The sequence below is a fragment of the Scomber japonicus genome, chromosome 19 (assembly GCF_027409825.1).
Source record: "Scomber japonicus isolate fScoJap1 chromosome 19, fScoJap1.pri, whole genome shotgun sequence".
In the NCBI taxonomy this organism is placed as follows: Eukaryota; Metazoa; Chordata; class Actinopteri; order Scombriformes; family Scombridae; genus Scomber; species Scomber japonicus.
The window spans coordinates 25631864-25648801 of record NC_070596.1 but is presented as its reverse complement, the minus strand read 5'-3'; the positions used below and the strand labels follow the sequence as shown (position 1 = coordinate 25648801).

The 16938-nt window shown below is 40.0% G+C and overlaps 1 protein-coding gene across 1 annotated transcript in view; it reads left to right on the top strand.

Annotated features, from left to right (window-relative positions):
* LOC128379871 (kinesin-like protein KIF2A) overlaps positions 1 to 16039 on the top strand; it is a 30530-nt gene extending 14491 nt beyond the window's left edge. Inside the window, exons 9-21 of the mRNA XM_053339511.1 lie at positions 180 to 342; positions 3220 to 3310; positions 3398 to 3461; positions 3572 to 3663; positions 4755 to 4897; positions 5406 to 5610; positions 7646 to 7756; positions 7859 to 7926; positions 8892 to 8997; positions 10994 to 11152; positions 13512 to 13613; positions 14645 to 14780; positions 15954 to 16039. Coding sequence (XP_053195486.1) covers positions 180 to 342; positions 3220 to 3310; positions 3398 to 3461; positions 3572 to 3663; positions 4755 to 4897; positions 5406 to 5610; positions 7646 to 7756; positions 7859 to 7926; positions 8892 to 8997; positions 10994 to 11152; positions 13512 to 13613; positions 14645 to 14780; positions 15954 to 16039 — 1526 coding nt within the window. The remainder of the gene's footprint in view (positions 1 to 179; positions 343 to 3219; positions 3311 to 3397; positions 3462 to 3571; positions 3664 to 4754; positions 4898 to 5405; positions 5611 to 7645; positions 7757 to 7858; positions 7927 to 8891; positions 8998 to 10993; positions 11153 to 13511; positions 13614 to 14644; positions 14781 to 15953) is intronic.
* Positions 16040 to 16938: the final 899 nt, after the last annotated feature.

The following is a 16938-nucleotide window of genomic DNA, read 5'->3' as shown; positions in this document are numbered from 1 at the left end:
GCAGGGTGGTTAACAACACACTTTTCTGTGGTATGTCAAACTCAGAACACATATTTATTCTTACTTTACACGGACTTTAAGTTTCATTTATTGGATATAACTGTGACAATGCGGTCTCTCTCTCTGTTACATTACATTATCGGTCATTATTATTCATTTATTTATTTATTTTCCTCCAGAGCTGTCAGTGAAGGATTTGGATGTGATCACCATCCCCAGTAAAGACGTAGTAATGGTCCACGAGCCGAAGCAGAAAGTCGACCTGACCCGCTACTTGGAGAACCAAACTTTCCGATTTGACTACGCCTTCGACGAGAACTCCACCAATGAAATGGTTTACAGGTACGTACGACTGTCACGATAATCACGTTAGCTAGCGACCTATCATACAATGACGTGGAGTTTTGCTGCTGTCGTGGTTGTGATTTTATTTTTTTAAGATGAATTAATTTGATTGTAAATGTTTTTAACTCATCGTATCTTGTAACTGTTTAACTTTATTTATTTGTTTTATTTTTTCCTCATATTTTATATTATTTTATTTCTTTTCTTTTCTTTTCTTTTCTTGTACCTCCATATTGTTTTGTGTTTTGTTGTGTTGCTGTAAATGTTTCTCGACACCATTGATTCCTCCTCAGTGATCTTTGGAGGTAAAATAAAGGTGAATAATAAGACAAACAGAAAAGGACTGATGTGTATATCAATTATTTAACTTATTAAATCCCTTTTTTGTGAGCATCACACTCTCCAACATATAAAAATGGCTCCTGGGGTTGAGCATAGCTCAGCGGGTAGTGCACCCGCCCCATGCGTTGAGGCTACAGTCCTCGTTGCAGGCGACCCCGGTTCGAATCCCGAGCCGAGCGGTCTTATCCTGCGTGTCATTCCCCCTCTCTCTGCCTCCTGTTTCCTGTCTCTCTCCACTGTCCTGAACATTAAAGGCAAAAAAGCCCAAAAAATATACTTAAAAAAAAAAAAAAAAAAAAATGGCTCCTGACGGGGTTGAGCATAGCTCAGCGGGTAGAGCACCCGCCCCATGTGTTGAGGCTATAGCCCTCGTTGCAGATGACCGTGGTTCGAATCCCGAGCCGAGTGGTCTTATCCTGCGTGTCATTCCCCCTCTCTCTGCCTCCTGTTTCCTGTCCATCTCCACTGTCCTGTACATTAAAGGCAAAAAAATAAACGAAAAAAATATATACTTAAAAAAAAAAAAAAAAAAAAAATGGCTCCTGACATTTAAAAAAAAAAAAAAAACAATTCTCCTAAAACTCTTCACTCCCACCATTAAATTTATACTGGTAGTGTGTATTTAAGCTGCAGGTATGATGTAAATGATTACGGTGAAACATATTGTACCCCCTGAAATATTTCTGTTGGATTTAATGGAAATGAAAATAAAAATTTGATCACAAAAAAAAAAAAAGATTAAGGTGAAACTAAAGGTGATGCTAGCACCTCTCAAATAAGTTAGTATGTTATTTAGTGAAAGATCGATACAGCATAGTATTGTGATATTTTGCGTGGCAATATTGTATCGATACACAGACGCCAAGTATTATATAAATTGCAAATGAAAATGTAGGTTTTTGGTACTAGAATAATAAAATCAATTACTTCTTCAGTCCACAAGAGGGCTCTACTTTGTTTTCTGGTGAAGTTAGCAGGGTTATTATAGTTAACGAAAACTAAGACTAAAACTAAAACTAGCGATGAAAAAAAAATTTGTTAACTGAAATTAAAATAAAAACTACAATTTAAAAAAAAAAAAGAAAACTAAATAAAAATGAAATTAAAAAGGACTTGATGATAAACCATATTTAGTGTCACACATTCTTTCATCCTTTTCAGCTTCTACAAGTCAAGGCTTTCTCTTCATACCTGAAAAACTAAAACTAAATAAAAACTAAACTAAAACTAGTCAATCACTTGTTAAACTCACTAAAACTAAACTGAAAAAAAAGCAAACTGAAAAACTAAAGAAAAATAAAAACTAAAGAAAATGTCAAAACTATAATAACCTATGCCAACAGTGTATGAATGAGAATGAATGGTTAAATTCCCCCTGATGAGCAGGTTGGCACCCTGCGTGGTAGCTCCTGCCTTCAGTGTATGAATGTGTGTGAATGGGTGAATGAGATGTAATGTAAAGCGCTTTGAGTGGTCGCAAAGACTAGAAAGGCGCTATATAAGTACAGTTTAGTTAGGTCTTAAATATGTACGTTTATTTGCCGCTTCCTTCGTCGCCTTTCTAGTTTTAGTTAGTTTTAGTTTTAGTTCTTTCTGAAGGATCCTGGTTTTAGTACGTTGAATTAAAACTACTGTACAACTAAGACCTGCTGAGGAGCTCTAAGCTTGCAAAGAGAAACTAGCAGAACTTAAGATCATAGAGGAGACGAGCTTAGATACTTAGACACACTCGCTCCTTTTTAATATACTAGATTTGTTCTTAATCTTTCACGAGTTGCTCTGTACTTTGTAATTCTGGCATTGTGATTTTCCTTACTTTTTCATACTTTGTGTAGCTGTAAATTTAATTTGTTCAAACCACAGACTGTATAAAAGAAATGGACGTAACATCCGTGACGTCACCCATTGGTTTGTGGACTGCTGCTTGGAAGCCAATAGTTTCGAATCTAGGCAGCGCCATCTTGAAAATATCAGGTGCATGCTGGGAAAAATAAAAACACGGATTCTACTTATATGGGCATGAGGCGGAGCCATGGGCGGAGCGGGGAGGTTGCTATGGTTGCGAGGGCTGGATCTTGAGGACATTGGTCAATCATCCTGTCAATCAGGACGTAGCCACGCCCTAATGCATACCCTGCTTTATCGTCAAATATAAAATCAGGGAGGCCAAAATGTCCCAAATGAACATCATACTGCATTGAAGAAGGCTTTAAACTAGCGATTGAGACCATAAACACATTTTGAAAACGTTTACTGAGGTTAGAAATCAAGTGAGAAGTTGGTGAATTCTCCATTGACTTGTATAGAGACGGTCGCCCCCTGGTGGCCTTTTGATAGAATGCAGTTCTAAATTACTTCCGCGTTGGACTCATTTCAGAGGACAGGAAGTCCCCGCCTGGTTCAAACCTGCAGAAACCCTGTAACTGCAATGTGGCATGAAATGATCTTTAAAATGACAATAATCATTTATCATTATTATTTCTAATGTTATCATGACAGGCCTACAGGTAACTGAAGCTCTTCCTCTCTCAGGTTCACCGCTCAGCCGCTCGTGGAGACAATCTTTGAAAGAGGAATGGCGACTTGCTTTGCGTACGGACAGACAGGAAGTGGAAAAACACATGTGAGTGGTTTTATTTTGACCTGGTAGAAATTAAACTTCTCAGTTCTTCTTATTTGTTTTAACTCGTGTCTCCTTTTTTTTCATTAGACGATGGGAGGAGACTTCTCAGGGAAGAACCAGGACTGCTCTAAAGGGATCTATGCACTGTCGGGTTAGTTTCTCCTTTCATCACTCACTGCTCTGATGGTTTAATGTGCTTATCTTTATTTTATTCACATCTCTCTTCTTCTTTTTTTTTTCTTTCTTTCTTTCACCGTGCAGCCCGAGACGTCTTTCTCATGTTAAAGAAGCCAAACTACAAGAAGCTGGATCTCCAAGTGTTTGCAACATTTTTTGAGATTTACAGCGGGAAGGCGAGTTTCTTTTTAACATGAAAACATATTAAACAGATTTAAACTTTATGACCAAAAACATTCCCATCATCAACCCCTTTGTGTTTAGTGCTAATTAGAAAAATGTTAGTCAGGTTGCATTTTTATTATCAATTAATCTGCCAGTTATTTTCTCACTTCATTTTTTAGTCTATAAGACATCAGAAAATTACGAAAAATGAAAATCACAGTGTTGTTGAGCATATATATATATATATATGTGTGTGTATATATATATGTGTGTATATATATATATATATATATATATATATATATATATATATATATATATATATATATATATATATATATATATATATATATATATATATATATATATATATATATATATTGTTATTGTTATTAACCCTCCTGTTGTCCTCGAGGAAGGAAGGAGGGAGGGAGGAAAGAAGGAAGGAAGGAAGGAGGGAGAAAGGAAAAGAGGAAGGAAGGAAAGAAGGACAGAGGAAAGAAGGAAGGGAGGAAGGTAGGGGGAGGAAAGAAAGAGAGAAGGAGGGAGGGAGGAAAGAAAGAGGGAAGGTAACAAAGAGGGAGGGAGGAAGGAAAGAAAGAGGGACAGAGGAAAGAAGGAAGGGAGGAAGGTAGGGGGAGGAAAGAAAGAGAGAAGGAGGGAAGGTAACAAAGAGGGAGGGAGGAAGGAAAGAAAGAGGGACAGAGGAAAGAAGGAAGGGAGGAAGGTAGGGGGAGGAAAGGAAGGAAGGAAGGAAGGAAGGAAGGAACAGTTACAACAGACTGGGTCAATTTGACCCGGGAGGACGACACAAAGGTTAATTTCTATTTTAGTGTCAACATTAAACTTTTTATGAGCCGACGTCCTTCTCTCAGCTGAAAGTCAGTGTCTGAGGTTTTATAAATAACTCAGACTAGCTATTTTTAGCTCCTACCTTATCTTTTAATGTGACTCTGAGATATCTGATAAATACAGAGTCTGCTGTATTTGTGCACCGGTGTTTGTTAAGAGAACCATTAGGTGAGTCAGTAAAGCTGCAGAGATTTAAAATGAAACACTGAAACTGATTGTGTGTGTTTTTTATGTTTTTTTTGCATTGAAGGTTTTCGACCTGCTAAACCGTAAGGCCAAGTTACGCGTGCTGGAGGACGGGAAGCAGCAGGTGCAGGTGGTGGGGCTGCAGGAGAGGGATGTCAAATGCACAGAGGACGTCCTCAAACTCATCGAAATGGGAAACAGCTGCAGGTAAAACAGCAAAATACAGTTTAACATATAAAAAGACTAATGAGCAACGAGCCAATAGCATCGATGCAAAAGGAAAGCATCGATCAGACATGGATCATATAAGACGCGCTTTTATTTTGAAATTCCCCTGTCTCTGCCTGAGCATGCACACCTCTAAACAAAGTGCCAGCGGTGCCATGGCAACGGACAGAGATGGTCATATGAGGCATGTTAGCTTCCATAGATGTTGTCACACCATAAATCAAATTTCATTCATATAGTTTATAATAATTATTATTCATTAAGTCAAATGATATTTTAGTAGCTTTTTGTGATTTGATATCAATATGAATGTGATATCGTCTCATATCGATCGCTGCTTCCTGATCGTATCGTGTCAGACTTTGTGATATCAGCAAACATCGAATCATCGTCCATTAAATTGATATAATATCATATCATAAAGAAACTTGTAATTTACACCATCAGTAAAAACATATAATAAAAAGTTTTCTTGTCTCTCCTTCAGGACTTCTGGTCAGACCTCGGCGAACGCACACTCCTCTCGAAGCCACGCCGTGTTCCAGATCATTCTGCGTCGGAGGGGAAAGATGCACGGGAAGTTTTCCCTCATCGATTTGGCGGGAAACGAGAGAGGAGCCGACACCTCCAGCGCCGACCGGCAGACTCGCCTCGAAGGAGCCGAGATCAACAAAAGCCTGCTGGCGCTCAAGGTTTCTCCTCTTCTGTGGCCTAAAATATAAAATCTATCAGTGATATCCGTCCAAACTCTGACTGGAGATAATATTTATGTCAGTTTAGGTTTGATTGATTCGTAGAGAACAAATATTAAATATGGAGAGCAGAAATAGATGAAGCAAATAAACAATTAACACATGAAACAATTAAAACAATTAATTAACATATAGATATCCTTCACACAACTTCATTTACTCTGATGTGTTCAACCAACAGTCTAAAACTCAACGATGTGACAGTGAGGCCTTCAAACTGTCACATGATACATTTTAAAGTGATGAGTGTGATGAGGACTGAAAGCTCCTCGGGAGGAAGAGCGGCTCGTCCACTAATCAGAAGATCTGCGGTTCGATCTCCGGCTCCTCTTGTCTGCATGTCCAAGTGTGTGTATGTATATGTGTGTGTGTGTGTGTGTGTGTCTCTGTGTGTGTGTCTGTGTGTGAGTGAGTGAGTGTGTCTGTGTCTGTGTGTGTGTGTGTGTGTGTGTGTGTGTGTGTGTGTGTGTGTGTGTGTGTGTGTGTGTGTGTGTGTGTGTGTGTGTGAGTGTGTGTCAGTGTCTGTGTCTGTGTGTGAGTGTATCTGTGTGTGTGTGAGTGTGAGTGTGTGTCTGTGTGTGTGTGTGAGTGTGTGTGTGTCTGTGTGTGAGTGAGTGTGTCTGTGTCTGTGTGTGTGTGTGTGTGTGTGTCTGTGTGTGAGTGTGTGTGTGTGTGTGTATATGAATGCAGTCCATTTACCATTTAACTGGATGGCGTTTCTCTTCTCATGTGATCCACTGAGCTCATAAACCCTCCAGCAGAGACTCAGAGACTCAGACTCTCATCTTATAAACATTAAAACATTGAGAGGAAACATTGTTGAGGCAGTTTGAGCTTTAAATGTTTCTATAGACGCTCCTTTGAGAGAAGTAGGTCGTAGAGATTCGCTCTTAATTATAAGCATTACAGAACATGTGACTATAATCTGACTTCAGCAAGGCTCCATTTATAGTTAAATAATCAACTTGTTGTTACACAGAAAATTAATAGGCTTTTATTTTGAAAGTCAAATCATCATTTTAGGCCAATTTTCTTTTTCTTAACACCTTTAAACTGAATATTTTTCTGCTTTTCAACTGATGATTGGACAAAATACGTTATAAATGTTATAACTTCACCTTCAGCTATGGGACATTTTCATAGTTTTTTTATGTTTTTATATCCACCTTTCTTCCTTCATTCTTTCCTTCCCTCCTTCCTTCCTTCCTTCGTCCCTACCTTCCTTCTTTCCTTCTTTCCTCTGTCCTTCTTTCCTCCCTTCCTCTTTTCCTTTCTCTCTCTCTCTCCCTCCCTTCCATCCTTCTTTCCTCCCTACCTTCCTTCCTTCCTACTTTCCTTTCCTTTCTTGCTTCCTTCTTCCTTCCTTCCTCCCTCCTATCCTTCCTTCTTCCGTTCTCCCTTTCTTCCTTCCTCCCTCCTTTCTTTCCTTCTTCCTTTCTCCCTTTCTTCCTTCCTCCCTCCCTCCTTTCCTTCCTTATTTCCTTTCCTCCCTCCTTTCCTTCCTTATTTCCTTTCCTCCCTCCTTTCCTTCCTTCTTCCTCCCGTCCTTCCTCCCGTCCTTCCTCCCTCCCTCCTTCCTTCCTCCCTCCTATCCTTCCTCCCTTTCTTCCTTCTTCCCTCCCTCCTTTCCTTCCTTCTTTCCTTTCCTCCCTCCTTTCCTTCCTTCTTCCTCCCTTCATCCTTCTTCCTTCCTTCTTCCTCCCTTCATCCTTCTTCCTCCCTGCCATCCTTCCTTCTTTCCTTTCCTTTCCTCCCTTCCTTCCTTTCCTTCCTTCTTCCTCCCTTCCTTCCTTGACTTGAGGACAATAGGAGGGTTAAATAATTGTTTCCTTATGTGATAAAACCATTTGAAGAGTTTTAAACAAGATAATATCTTCTTTTTATTTCCTGATGATGATGATGATGATGATGGTGATGGTGATGATGATGAAGGTAATGATGATGATGATGATGATGGTCTCGTCTCTCTCTGCAGGAGTGCATTCGAGCTCTGGGCCGAAACAAACCTCACACTCCGTTCAGAGCCAGCAAGTTAACCCAAGTGCTGAGAGACTCGTTCATCGGAGAGAACTCCAGAACATGCATGGTTCGTCTTACCGATCACGTTACCGATCACGTTATCGATCATATTATTGATCATGTTTAACACCAGTTGGATGATGTCATAATCTGATCTAACCCTCTGCAGATTGCCACCATCTCTCCTGGGATGGCGTCCTGTGAAAACACCTTGAACACGCTGAGATACGCCAACAGGTAACACAGATCCTTCTCAACTCAAAGAAAATTAATGTTTAGGCAGGAAGGAAGGAAGGAAGGAAGGAAGGAAGGAAGGAAGGAAGGAAGGAAGGAAGGAAAGGAGAAAGCAGGGACGGTGGGAGGAAAGAAGGAAGGAAGGTAGGTACAAAGGAAGGAAAGGAGTAAGGAAGGAAGGAAGGGAGAGAGGAAGGATGGAAGGAAGGAAAGGAGAAAACGGGGAAGGAGGGAGAAAAGAAGGAAGGAAAAAGAAGGAAGGAAGGAAAGGAGTAAAGAGGGAGGGAGGAAGGAAAGGAGTAAGGAGGGAGGAAGGAAGGTACGGAGGAAGGAAGGAAGGAAGGAAGGAAGGACAGGAGAAAGCAGGGACGGAGGTAGGAAAGAAGGAAGGAAGGTAGGTATGAAGGAAGGAAACGAGTAAGGAAGAAAGGAAAGGAGGGAGGAAAGGAGAAAACAGGGACAGAGGGAGGAAGGAAGGAAGGAAAGGAGAAAACAGGGACGGAGGGAGGAAAGAAGGAAGGAAGGAGGGAGGAAGGAAGGAAGGAAGGAAAGCAGTACGGAGGGAGGGAGGAAGGATGGAAGGAAGTGAGGAAAGAAGTATGGAAGGAGGGGAAGAACAAAGGAATAATTAAAGAAAGAAGGAGGAAGGAAGGAAGAAAAGAAGGAACAGTTAAAAGAGAGATAGGGTCAATTTGACCCGGGAGGATGACAGGAGGGTTAAACTGAATTCATTTATGTTTTAACCATCTAACATGCCCGTCTCCTGTCTCTTCTTCTTCTTCTTCTTCTTCTTCTTCTTCTTCTTCTTCTTCTTCTTCTTCTTCTTCTTCTTCTTCTTCTTCTTCTTCTTCTTCTTCTTCTTCTTCTTCTTCTTCTTCTTCTTCTTCTTCTTCTTCTTCTTCTTCTTCTTCTTCTTCTTCTTCTTCTTCTTCTTCTTTATTGTGTGTCTCTCCTCTGTCGTGTTTCAGAGTGAAGGAGTTTGGGATCAGTCCTTCAGATATTCCCTTCACCCAGAGCGGAGGCGGAGGCGGTCGATCCGAACTCTCTCCTACTTACGAGTATGATCACTTTTTTATTACATCTCTCCATCACTTCTCCAAAAAGGCAAATTACACTTTTCATTGCTTCCTTGCGTCTTGTCAGAAATCATAAAAGCCATAAAACATATATTTAAGATCTTCTATTTTTTTATTTATTGCCACTAAATAAATATAAAAAGCATAAAAAGACCAAATCCAACAAAGATTTGATCTAAAAACACAGATTCTAAAGTCTGGTCCACGTTATTGTCCTAAAACTAAATTTAAAAATATATTTAAAACATCAAAGTGTCAACGAGACACTTTCCTGCACTTGGTGACTTTTTCTTTCATCACCTTGAACACACACTCAATCTCAGTCACACACACACACACACACACACACACAGAGACACTCACACACACACACACACACACACACACACACACAGAGACACACACACACACACACACACACACACACACACACACACACACACACACACACACACACACACACACACACACACACACACACACACACACACACAGAGACACTCACACCCACACACTCACACTCACACACAGAGACACTCACACACACACACTCGGAGGAAGGAAAGGACTAAGGAAGGAAGGAAAGGAGGGAGGGAGGAAGGAAAGGGGGGAGGAAGGAAGGAAAGGAGTAAGGAAGGAAGGATGGAAGGAAGTGAGGAAAGAAGTATGGAAGGAGGGGAAGAACAAAGGAAAAATTTAAGAAAAACATTTATTTGAGATCTTCTATTTTTGTTCTATTTATTCACCTTGAACACACACTCAATCTCGGTCACACACACACACACACACACACACACACACACACACACACACACACACACACACACCATCCTGCTGTTAAAAATACCCCCCATTGCACCAAATCTGGATTCATCCTCCTCTGAAAATAGTCATGAACAAATGATTTGGCTCTGTGTGACGTCTGCTAGAAACTACAGAGTCCAGCTGTTTTACATTTATAAAAGAGGAGGAACTATTTTTATATTCTGAGGCTCGACTGGAATAGAAAAGGCAAGGAGACGATTTGGCTGGGTGAATATTTTTGGAACTTTTTAATTATGATGAATATAAATAAATTTGTATGTGATAGATTTGAATCATAGTTGAGCTGATACTATATAATATTAACTGGTAGGAGTTAGAAGAAAACCTAGCAGAATTATCTGTTTTTAAAATATAAATTGTGCCATCGAGAGATTTTCTTCTGTGCTACTTGATTAGATGACCGACAACAGAAAATAAATCAACTATTTTTATTTAGTTGAAAAATCATTTTAGTTGTATTTTTGTGATTCCAGCTTTCCAAATGGGAGTATTTTTAGTTTTTCATTCTCCTCTGATAATAAATTGATTATATTGGGGTTTTATTTATTTTGTGGAATTGATTATATATTTTTGTGCTAATCGATCAGCATAAAATAATTTGATTTGATTCATTTTTAAAGCAAGAATTTAGCTGGGTGTAGCTTTCCAAATGAGAGTACGTTCTGGTTATACACTCCTCTATGACAATAAATAGATTTTTATGGGGGGGGTTAGAAACAAGACCTTTTTTAAAGTAATCATGGCTCCTGGGAACTTGTGATGGACATTTTTCACACCAAACAAATCAATGAATCTGGAAAAGAGACCATATATCTAAAATGCACATGAGCACTTGAATGCATCATTACTGCAGTTTGAAGCAGTCTCGTTCTTTCAGCTGCATTATTACACAACAATGAAACAACTTGTACTTAGAGAAAATCACACAATGTTCACTTTGAAGGATCATTTATCTCAAGCAAGTTTCAAGTCTTTGTAAGTCGACATTATTGTGACATTATTTATTCATTCGTTTATTTATATATTTATTTAATTTTCAGACTGCATGGACTCCACATTGTTTACGAGTGTTTCCACCTGCAGCATCTCTGTCCATCGCATGTTGTTTCTCATGAGATTCTTCTTCCCAGCAGTAGTTACAGTTAGCCTGTTAGCGCTGTTACATTTACCCATGTGTTGTCAGGGTGAAGGAGCTCGCCGTGGATCCCGCCGTGGCCCTGGAGAACCGTCAGGGAGGACACGTCAACCAGCTGGAGGTGCTGGAGGCTCAGTGGGGAGTCGGCAGCTCCCCGCAGAGAGACGACCTGAAGCTGCTCTGTGAACAGAACGTAAGACAGAGAGAGACAGACACACACACACACACACACACACACACACACACACACACACACACACACACACACTCTCATCTGTTCACTCAGGTGTCTGCTGGCTTCATTTACAGCATGTCCACACTTAAGATTCGGCTCATCTCTTCTTCTGGCCCTCCGTTCAGACTAAAACAGAATATTTCTCTCCTGAAAATTGAGCTTTTGAAAAAACAGCCTCCAGATTTTGTAATTTGGAAGATGGAAGAAGAAGAAGAGGAAGGTGGAGATGGAGGAAGAAGAAGAGGAAGATGGAGGAAAAAGAAGAGGAGGAAGATGGAAGAAGAAGAAGATGATGGAGATGGAGGAAGAAGAAGGAGAAGAAGGAGATGGAGGAAGAAGAAGAAGAGGAAGATGAGATGGAGGAAGAAGAAGGAGAAGAAGGAGATGGAGGAAAAAGAAGAGGAAGGTGGAGATGGAGGAAGAAGAAGAGGAAGATGGAGGAAAAAGAAGAGGAGGAAGATGGAAGATGATGGAGATGGAGGAAGAAGAAGGAGATGGAGGAAGAAGAAGAAGAGGAAGATGAGATGGAGGAAGAAGAAGGAGAAGAAGATGATGGAGATGGAGGAAGAAGAAGAAGAGGAAGATGAGATGGAGGAAGAAGAAGGAGAAGAAGAAGAAGGAGATGGAGGAAGAAGAAGAGGAAGATGGAGGAAGAAGAGGAAGATGGAGATGGAGGAAGAAGAAGAGAAGAAGAAGAGGAAGATGGAGATGGAGGAAGAAGAAGAGGAAGATGGAGGAAGAAGAGGAAGATGGAGATGGAGGAAGAAGAAGAGGAAGATGGAGGAAGAAGAAGAAGAAGAAGAAGAATCTGCAAAACAGCCTCCAGACTTTATCATTTTGAAGTTGCCAGCTTAACTTCTTTACGTAACCCTAGAAGAAGAAGAAGAAGAAACACAAGAATAATAACAATGGTGGACAGCTTCATGCTAGAATCGTCTACTTCAACATCTTGTTTAGAGTGAATCGCTGCTATCTTCTACATTTATCTTAATAAAACTGTTATAATCTGTTCACAATAAACTAAACATCAGGAAGCTGCAGCAGAAACAGAAATACTTTACCTTTTTCTCTTCTCTGGTTTTCTGTAGCTGAGTTACTCATCTGTCCTCCTGCGTGCCCTGTAGCAGGATAATGACCCAATTTGTTGTTTTTAATATGAACAGAGGTCAGAGTCACGCAGTGGATTCATGTTTTTCATGCACGAAAGCAGAGTTTTGGAATTTAATCAGCCTAACATAGACGACATATCCTTAGACTACACTGCCTAACTTTTAAACACACGCAAGCATTTCCAGGTTAAGAGAGATTTCTGTCTTTTAGTCAAACGCCTGGACGAACGAAGCATCACAGTCAACATCTGCTAGAGGAGAAAAGAGTCACTATTTTATGGCACAACATCATCCATCAAAATCATCATAAATTTAGGATAATGACAACAGCTGTGCATTATCATCATCATCATCATCATCATCATCATCATCATCATCATCGGCTATACCAACATTTAAAAAGAACTATCCGTCATCCAAGAAAGTTTAACTATAATATTTAGGGGAATTGCGCAATACTGATAGCAGCAAGTGGGATGTCCATTATGTGTTTTAGTTAGTTTAGTACTAATTACTCATTTAGTTTATTATTTTACAAACATCTTCTTTCTTTCTTTCAGTTTTTTTACTTATGATTTCAGTTTCGTTGTGCATGTACAATGACAATAAAGACTATTCTTCTTCTTCTTCTTCTATAGGTGATTTATTTTACATATGTTTCTATTTCTGTTATCAATGATTTAATCATAGAACCTTAAACTTCCTGTTGTCCTCCTGGGTCAAATTGACCCCGTCTGTTTTGACTGTTCCTTCTTTCCTTCCTTCCTTCCTTCCTTCCTTCCTTCCTTCCTTCCTTCCTTCCTTCCTTCTTTCGTACCTTCCTTCCTTCCTTCCTTCTCTCTTTCATTTCTTCCTTCTGTCCTCCCTTCCTTCTTTCCTCCCTCCCTCCTACCTTCCTTCCTCACTTCCTTCTTTCCTCTGTTCTTCTTTCCTTCCTCCCTCCAACCTTCCTTCCTCACTTCCTTCTTTCCTCTGTCCTTCTTTCCTTCCTTGTCTTTCCTCCCTCCCTCCTCCCTGCCTTCCTTCTTTCTCCCTTCCTTCCTCCCTTCCTTCCTTCCTTCCTTCCTTCCTTCCTTCACTTCCTCCCCCTTCCTTCCTCCCTTCCTTCCTTTGTTTCCTTCCTCCCTTCCTCCCTTGACTCGAGGACAACAGGAGGGTTAGACTTTACTGCACTGATGTTAAACTTGACTCAATGGTTCTTTCTGTAGGAGGAAGAGGTTTCCCCGCAGCTCTTCACCTTCCACGAGGCCGTGTCTCAGCTGGTGGAGATGGAGGAGCAGGTTCTGGAGGATCACAGAGCCGTGTTTCAGGTACAGCAGAGCCTCACAGAGTTTCATAGAGCTTCATAGAGCTTCACAGAGCCTCACAGAGCTTCACAGAGCCTCACAGAGTTTCATAGAGCTTCATAGAGCTTCACAGAGCTTCACAGAGCATCACAGAGCTTCACAGAGCCTCACAGAGTTTCATAGAACTTCACAGAGCTTCACAGAGCTTCACAGAGCATCACAGAGCTTCAAAGAGCATCACAGAGCCTCACAGAGCTTCACAGAGCATCACAGAGCCTCACATAGCTTCACAGAGCCTCACACAGCATCACAGAGCTTCACAGAGCTTCACAGAGCTTCACAGAGCCTCACAGAGCTTCACAGAGCTTCACAGAGCCTCACAGAGCTTCACAGAGCATCACAGAGCCTCACAGAGCCTCACATAGCTTCACAGAGCCTCACAGAGCCTCACAGAGCTTCACAGAGCCAGGAGCTTTTACTGTAATGTCAGTGTTGTAACTTAACTGCTTAAATCTGCTGGTGAGGTGAGCTGCACTCAAACTATTCAGTGTAAAAACGTTCAAAGCTGATATTGTGACATTTCCGCTGAGTTTCTTCCTTCCTTCCTTCCTTCCTTCTGACTATCCTTCCATCCGGCCTTCATTTCTTTCTTCCTTCCTTCCTTCCTTCCTTCTGACTATCCTTCTGTCCGTCCTTCATTTCTTTCTTCCTTCCTTCCTTTCTTTTTTTTTAATGTTATGTCATCTTCATCGTCACTTTTCCTTTTAATCTCTGTTGCAGGCGCGTCTTTCTCAAGTGCTTCTGCTTTCTTTGTAAATACATTTGCTTTTATACTCTTTATATTCCACCTAAAGTATCACTGGAATACATGTTTGTTGTAGTAAAGAGCTAAACTTCCTCTAAAATACCAGAGAAAGTCCTTCAAGTGTCTTTTTTTTAACATGTTATAATTACGTGAAGTCATTGCTCACATTTATTCCCATCATGTTAATTAGAAGTGTATAAAGTTTAAACAACAGATAAGTGAGTTAAAGTTCATCTCTTTGTCCTTGTAGGAGTCGATCCGCTGTCTGGAAGAGGAGAAAGTGCTCCTGGAGATGACGGAGGAAGTGGACTACGACGTCGAGTCTTATGCAACTCAACTTGAACAAATCCTGGATCAGAAGATCGACATCCTGACCGAGCTGAGAGGTAAAAGTCAAAAGCTTTGTAGTGTTGGTATGTAGGGTTTAATCCTGGGAAACAGGACCAATCAAAACCAGTTCCCAGGAAATTTAATGACGGGAAACGGGAAAAAATATTATTATTTAAAAATAAAAATTCAGGAGAACATAGGCAGACAGTTTGCTTTCTTAAAACATAAAAATGATCAAATTAGTGCATAAAAAAGTTCAGATCAGGAACCCATATAAGCATAAAATAAGCATAATGTCTCCTTCTTGCATTTAGTGTTTATTGAAATGACCAGGGTTTAGCTAATGTTTATCGATACAGCATAGTATTGCGATATTGTATCGATACACGGACACCAAGTATCAGTCTTTTATTATATAAATTGCAAATGAAAATGTAAGTTTGTTTTCTGGTGAGGTCAGCAGAGGTTAGAGTCAGAGTGCAGGAGGAAGTTTTCCTTTGGGGTTAGTAGAATTTGCAGGTGAAGAAAGGAAATAAATTGCAATATATCGCAGCGTAGCGTGATAATATCGTATCGTGACGCAAGTATTGTGATAATATCGTATCATGGAGCCTCCATATATATATATATAACTTTAACCTTCCTGTCGTCCTCCCGGGTCAAATTGACCCGTCTGTTTTGACTGTTCCTTCTTTCCTCCCTTCCTTCCTTCCTTCCTTTCCTTCACCCCAGCTTTCCTTCCTTCCTTCCTTCCTGCTTTCCTGTCTTCCTTCCTCCCGCCTTTCCTTCCTCCCTCCCTCCTTTCCTTCCTTCCTGCCTTCCTTCCTCGCTCCCTTCCTTTCGTCCTTCTTCCTCCGTCCTCCCTTCCTTCTTTCCTTCCTCCCTCCTTTCCTTCCTTCCTTCTTCCTTTATATATATTTCTACTATTATTATTGTTTTTCATACTTATTTATTGTTCTTTATTTTTTCTTATTAATGGTCCTCCATTTATTACTGTAAATTACCCCATTGTGGGACTAATAAAGGAATATCTCATCTATCTTATCTTATGATTCCCACCTCTATTAATGATATAAGCCTTTTAAAAAACGTTTATTTCCCAGTTTATTCCTGGTAAAAATGTGCTTCTTTTTCCAGGATTTTGGGGAAAATCTGGATCCCTAGTATCTGTGTTAAACTTGATTATATTATCATATTGTGAGTTCTGTTTTATTCTTTCTTTCTTTCAGATAAAGTCAAGTCTTTCCGCTCTGCACTGCAAGAAGAGGAGCAAGCTAGCCAACAAATAACTCCCAAGAGGCCTCGTGCACTATAGACACATCAAAAAAAAAAGAAAGAAAGAAAAGAAGATATTTCACTGTTGATGAAAGAGCTGATTTAGCTCAGCTGTGATTTTATGACTTAACGTCTATATGTGTGTGTGTGTGAGTGTGTGTGAGTGTGTATGATCTCTCCCCCCTCTCCCAAAAAAAAACCTTTTGCTGTACAGGCTGCCATCGCTTCCTCTCATCCGTCCGTTTATCCGTCCAGCTGTGAAACCAACGAGCAGGACAGTGTTTGCTCTTCCATTCCTCCTGTGAAGTGTATTTAAAAAAAAAAAAAGGTTTCTGTATGTGTGATAAAGTCACAAGTGCTTCATTATAAACAAAGAAAAAAAAAAAGATAAATTATTTGTTTTAAATACATTTTTATAGGGTCAATCATAGGATATCCTCATTTTGGCCAATTTTATAAACAGCTGTTGCCATTTTGTGCAATATCGCGCCTCGTTTGGAGGATTTACTTCCTGTTCTTCCCCCTTTATTTCAGCTCAGGGGTGAAACAGGGCTTATATCAAGATCATGTGTAAAGAAGAAAAAAGAAAAAAAGAAAATGAGCCAAATGTGTGTTTGTGTTGATACTGTATGTAATATATGATTGATTGAGAGAAAGCCTAAAAACACAAAACTAACCGTTACATTACATTTATCGGCCTAACGGGGGCGCTATAATCAAAGAAACTGAGACGCAAAACTTTCATGTCAGAGATCCATAAAAAACATCTACAGAGAAAAAAAAACTGATTTTCATTTGCCATAAATAAAGACAGGCTACTTCTTCTTCTTGCTGGACTCGTTTCTTTCTTTCTGTAAAAATGTTAACATTATATAGATGATGGTTCCTTTTTGTTACTACGTAAAAAAAGGAAGGAAAGGAGGATGGAGGGAGGGAGAA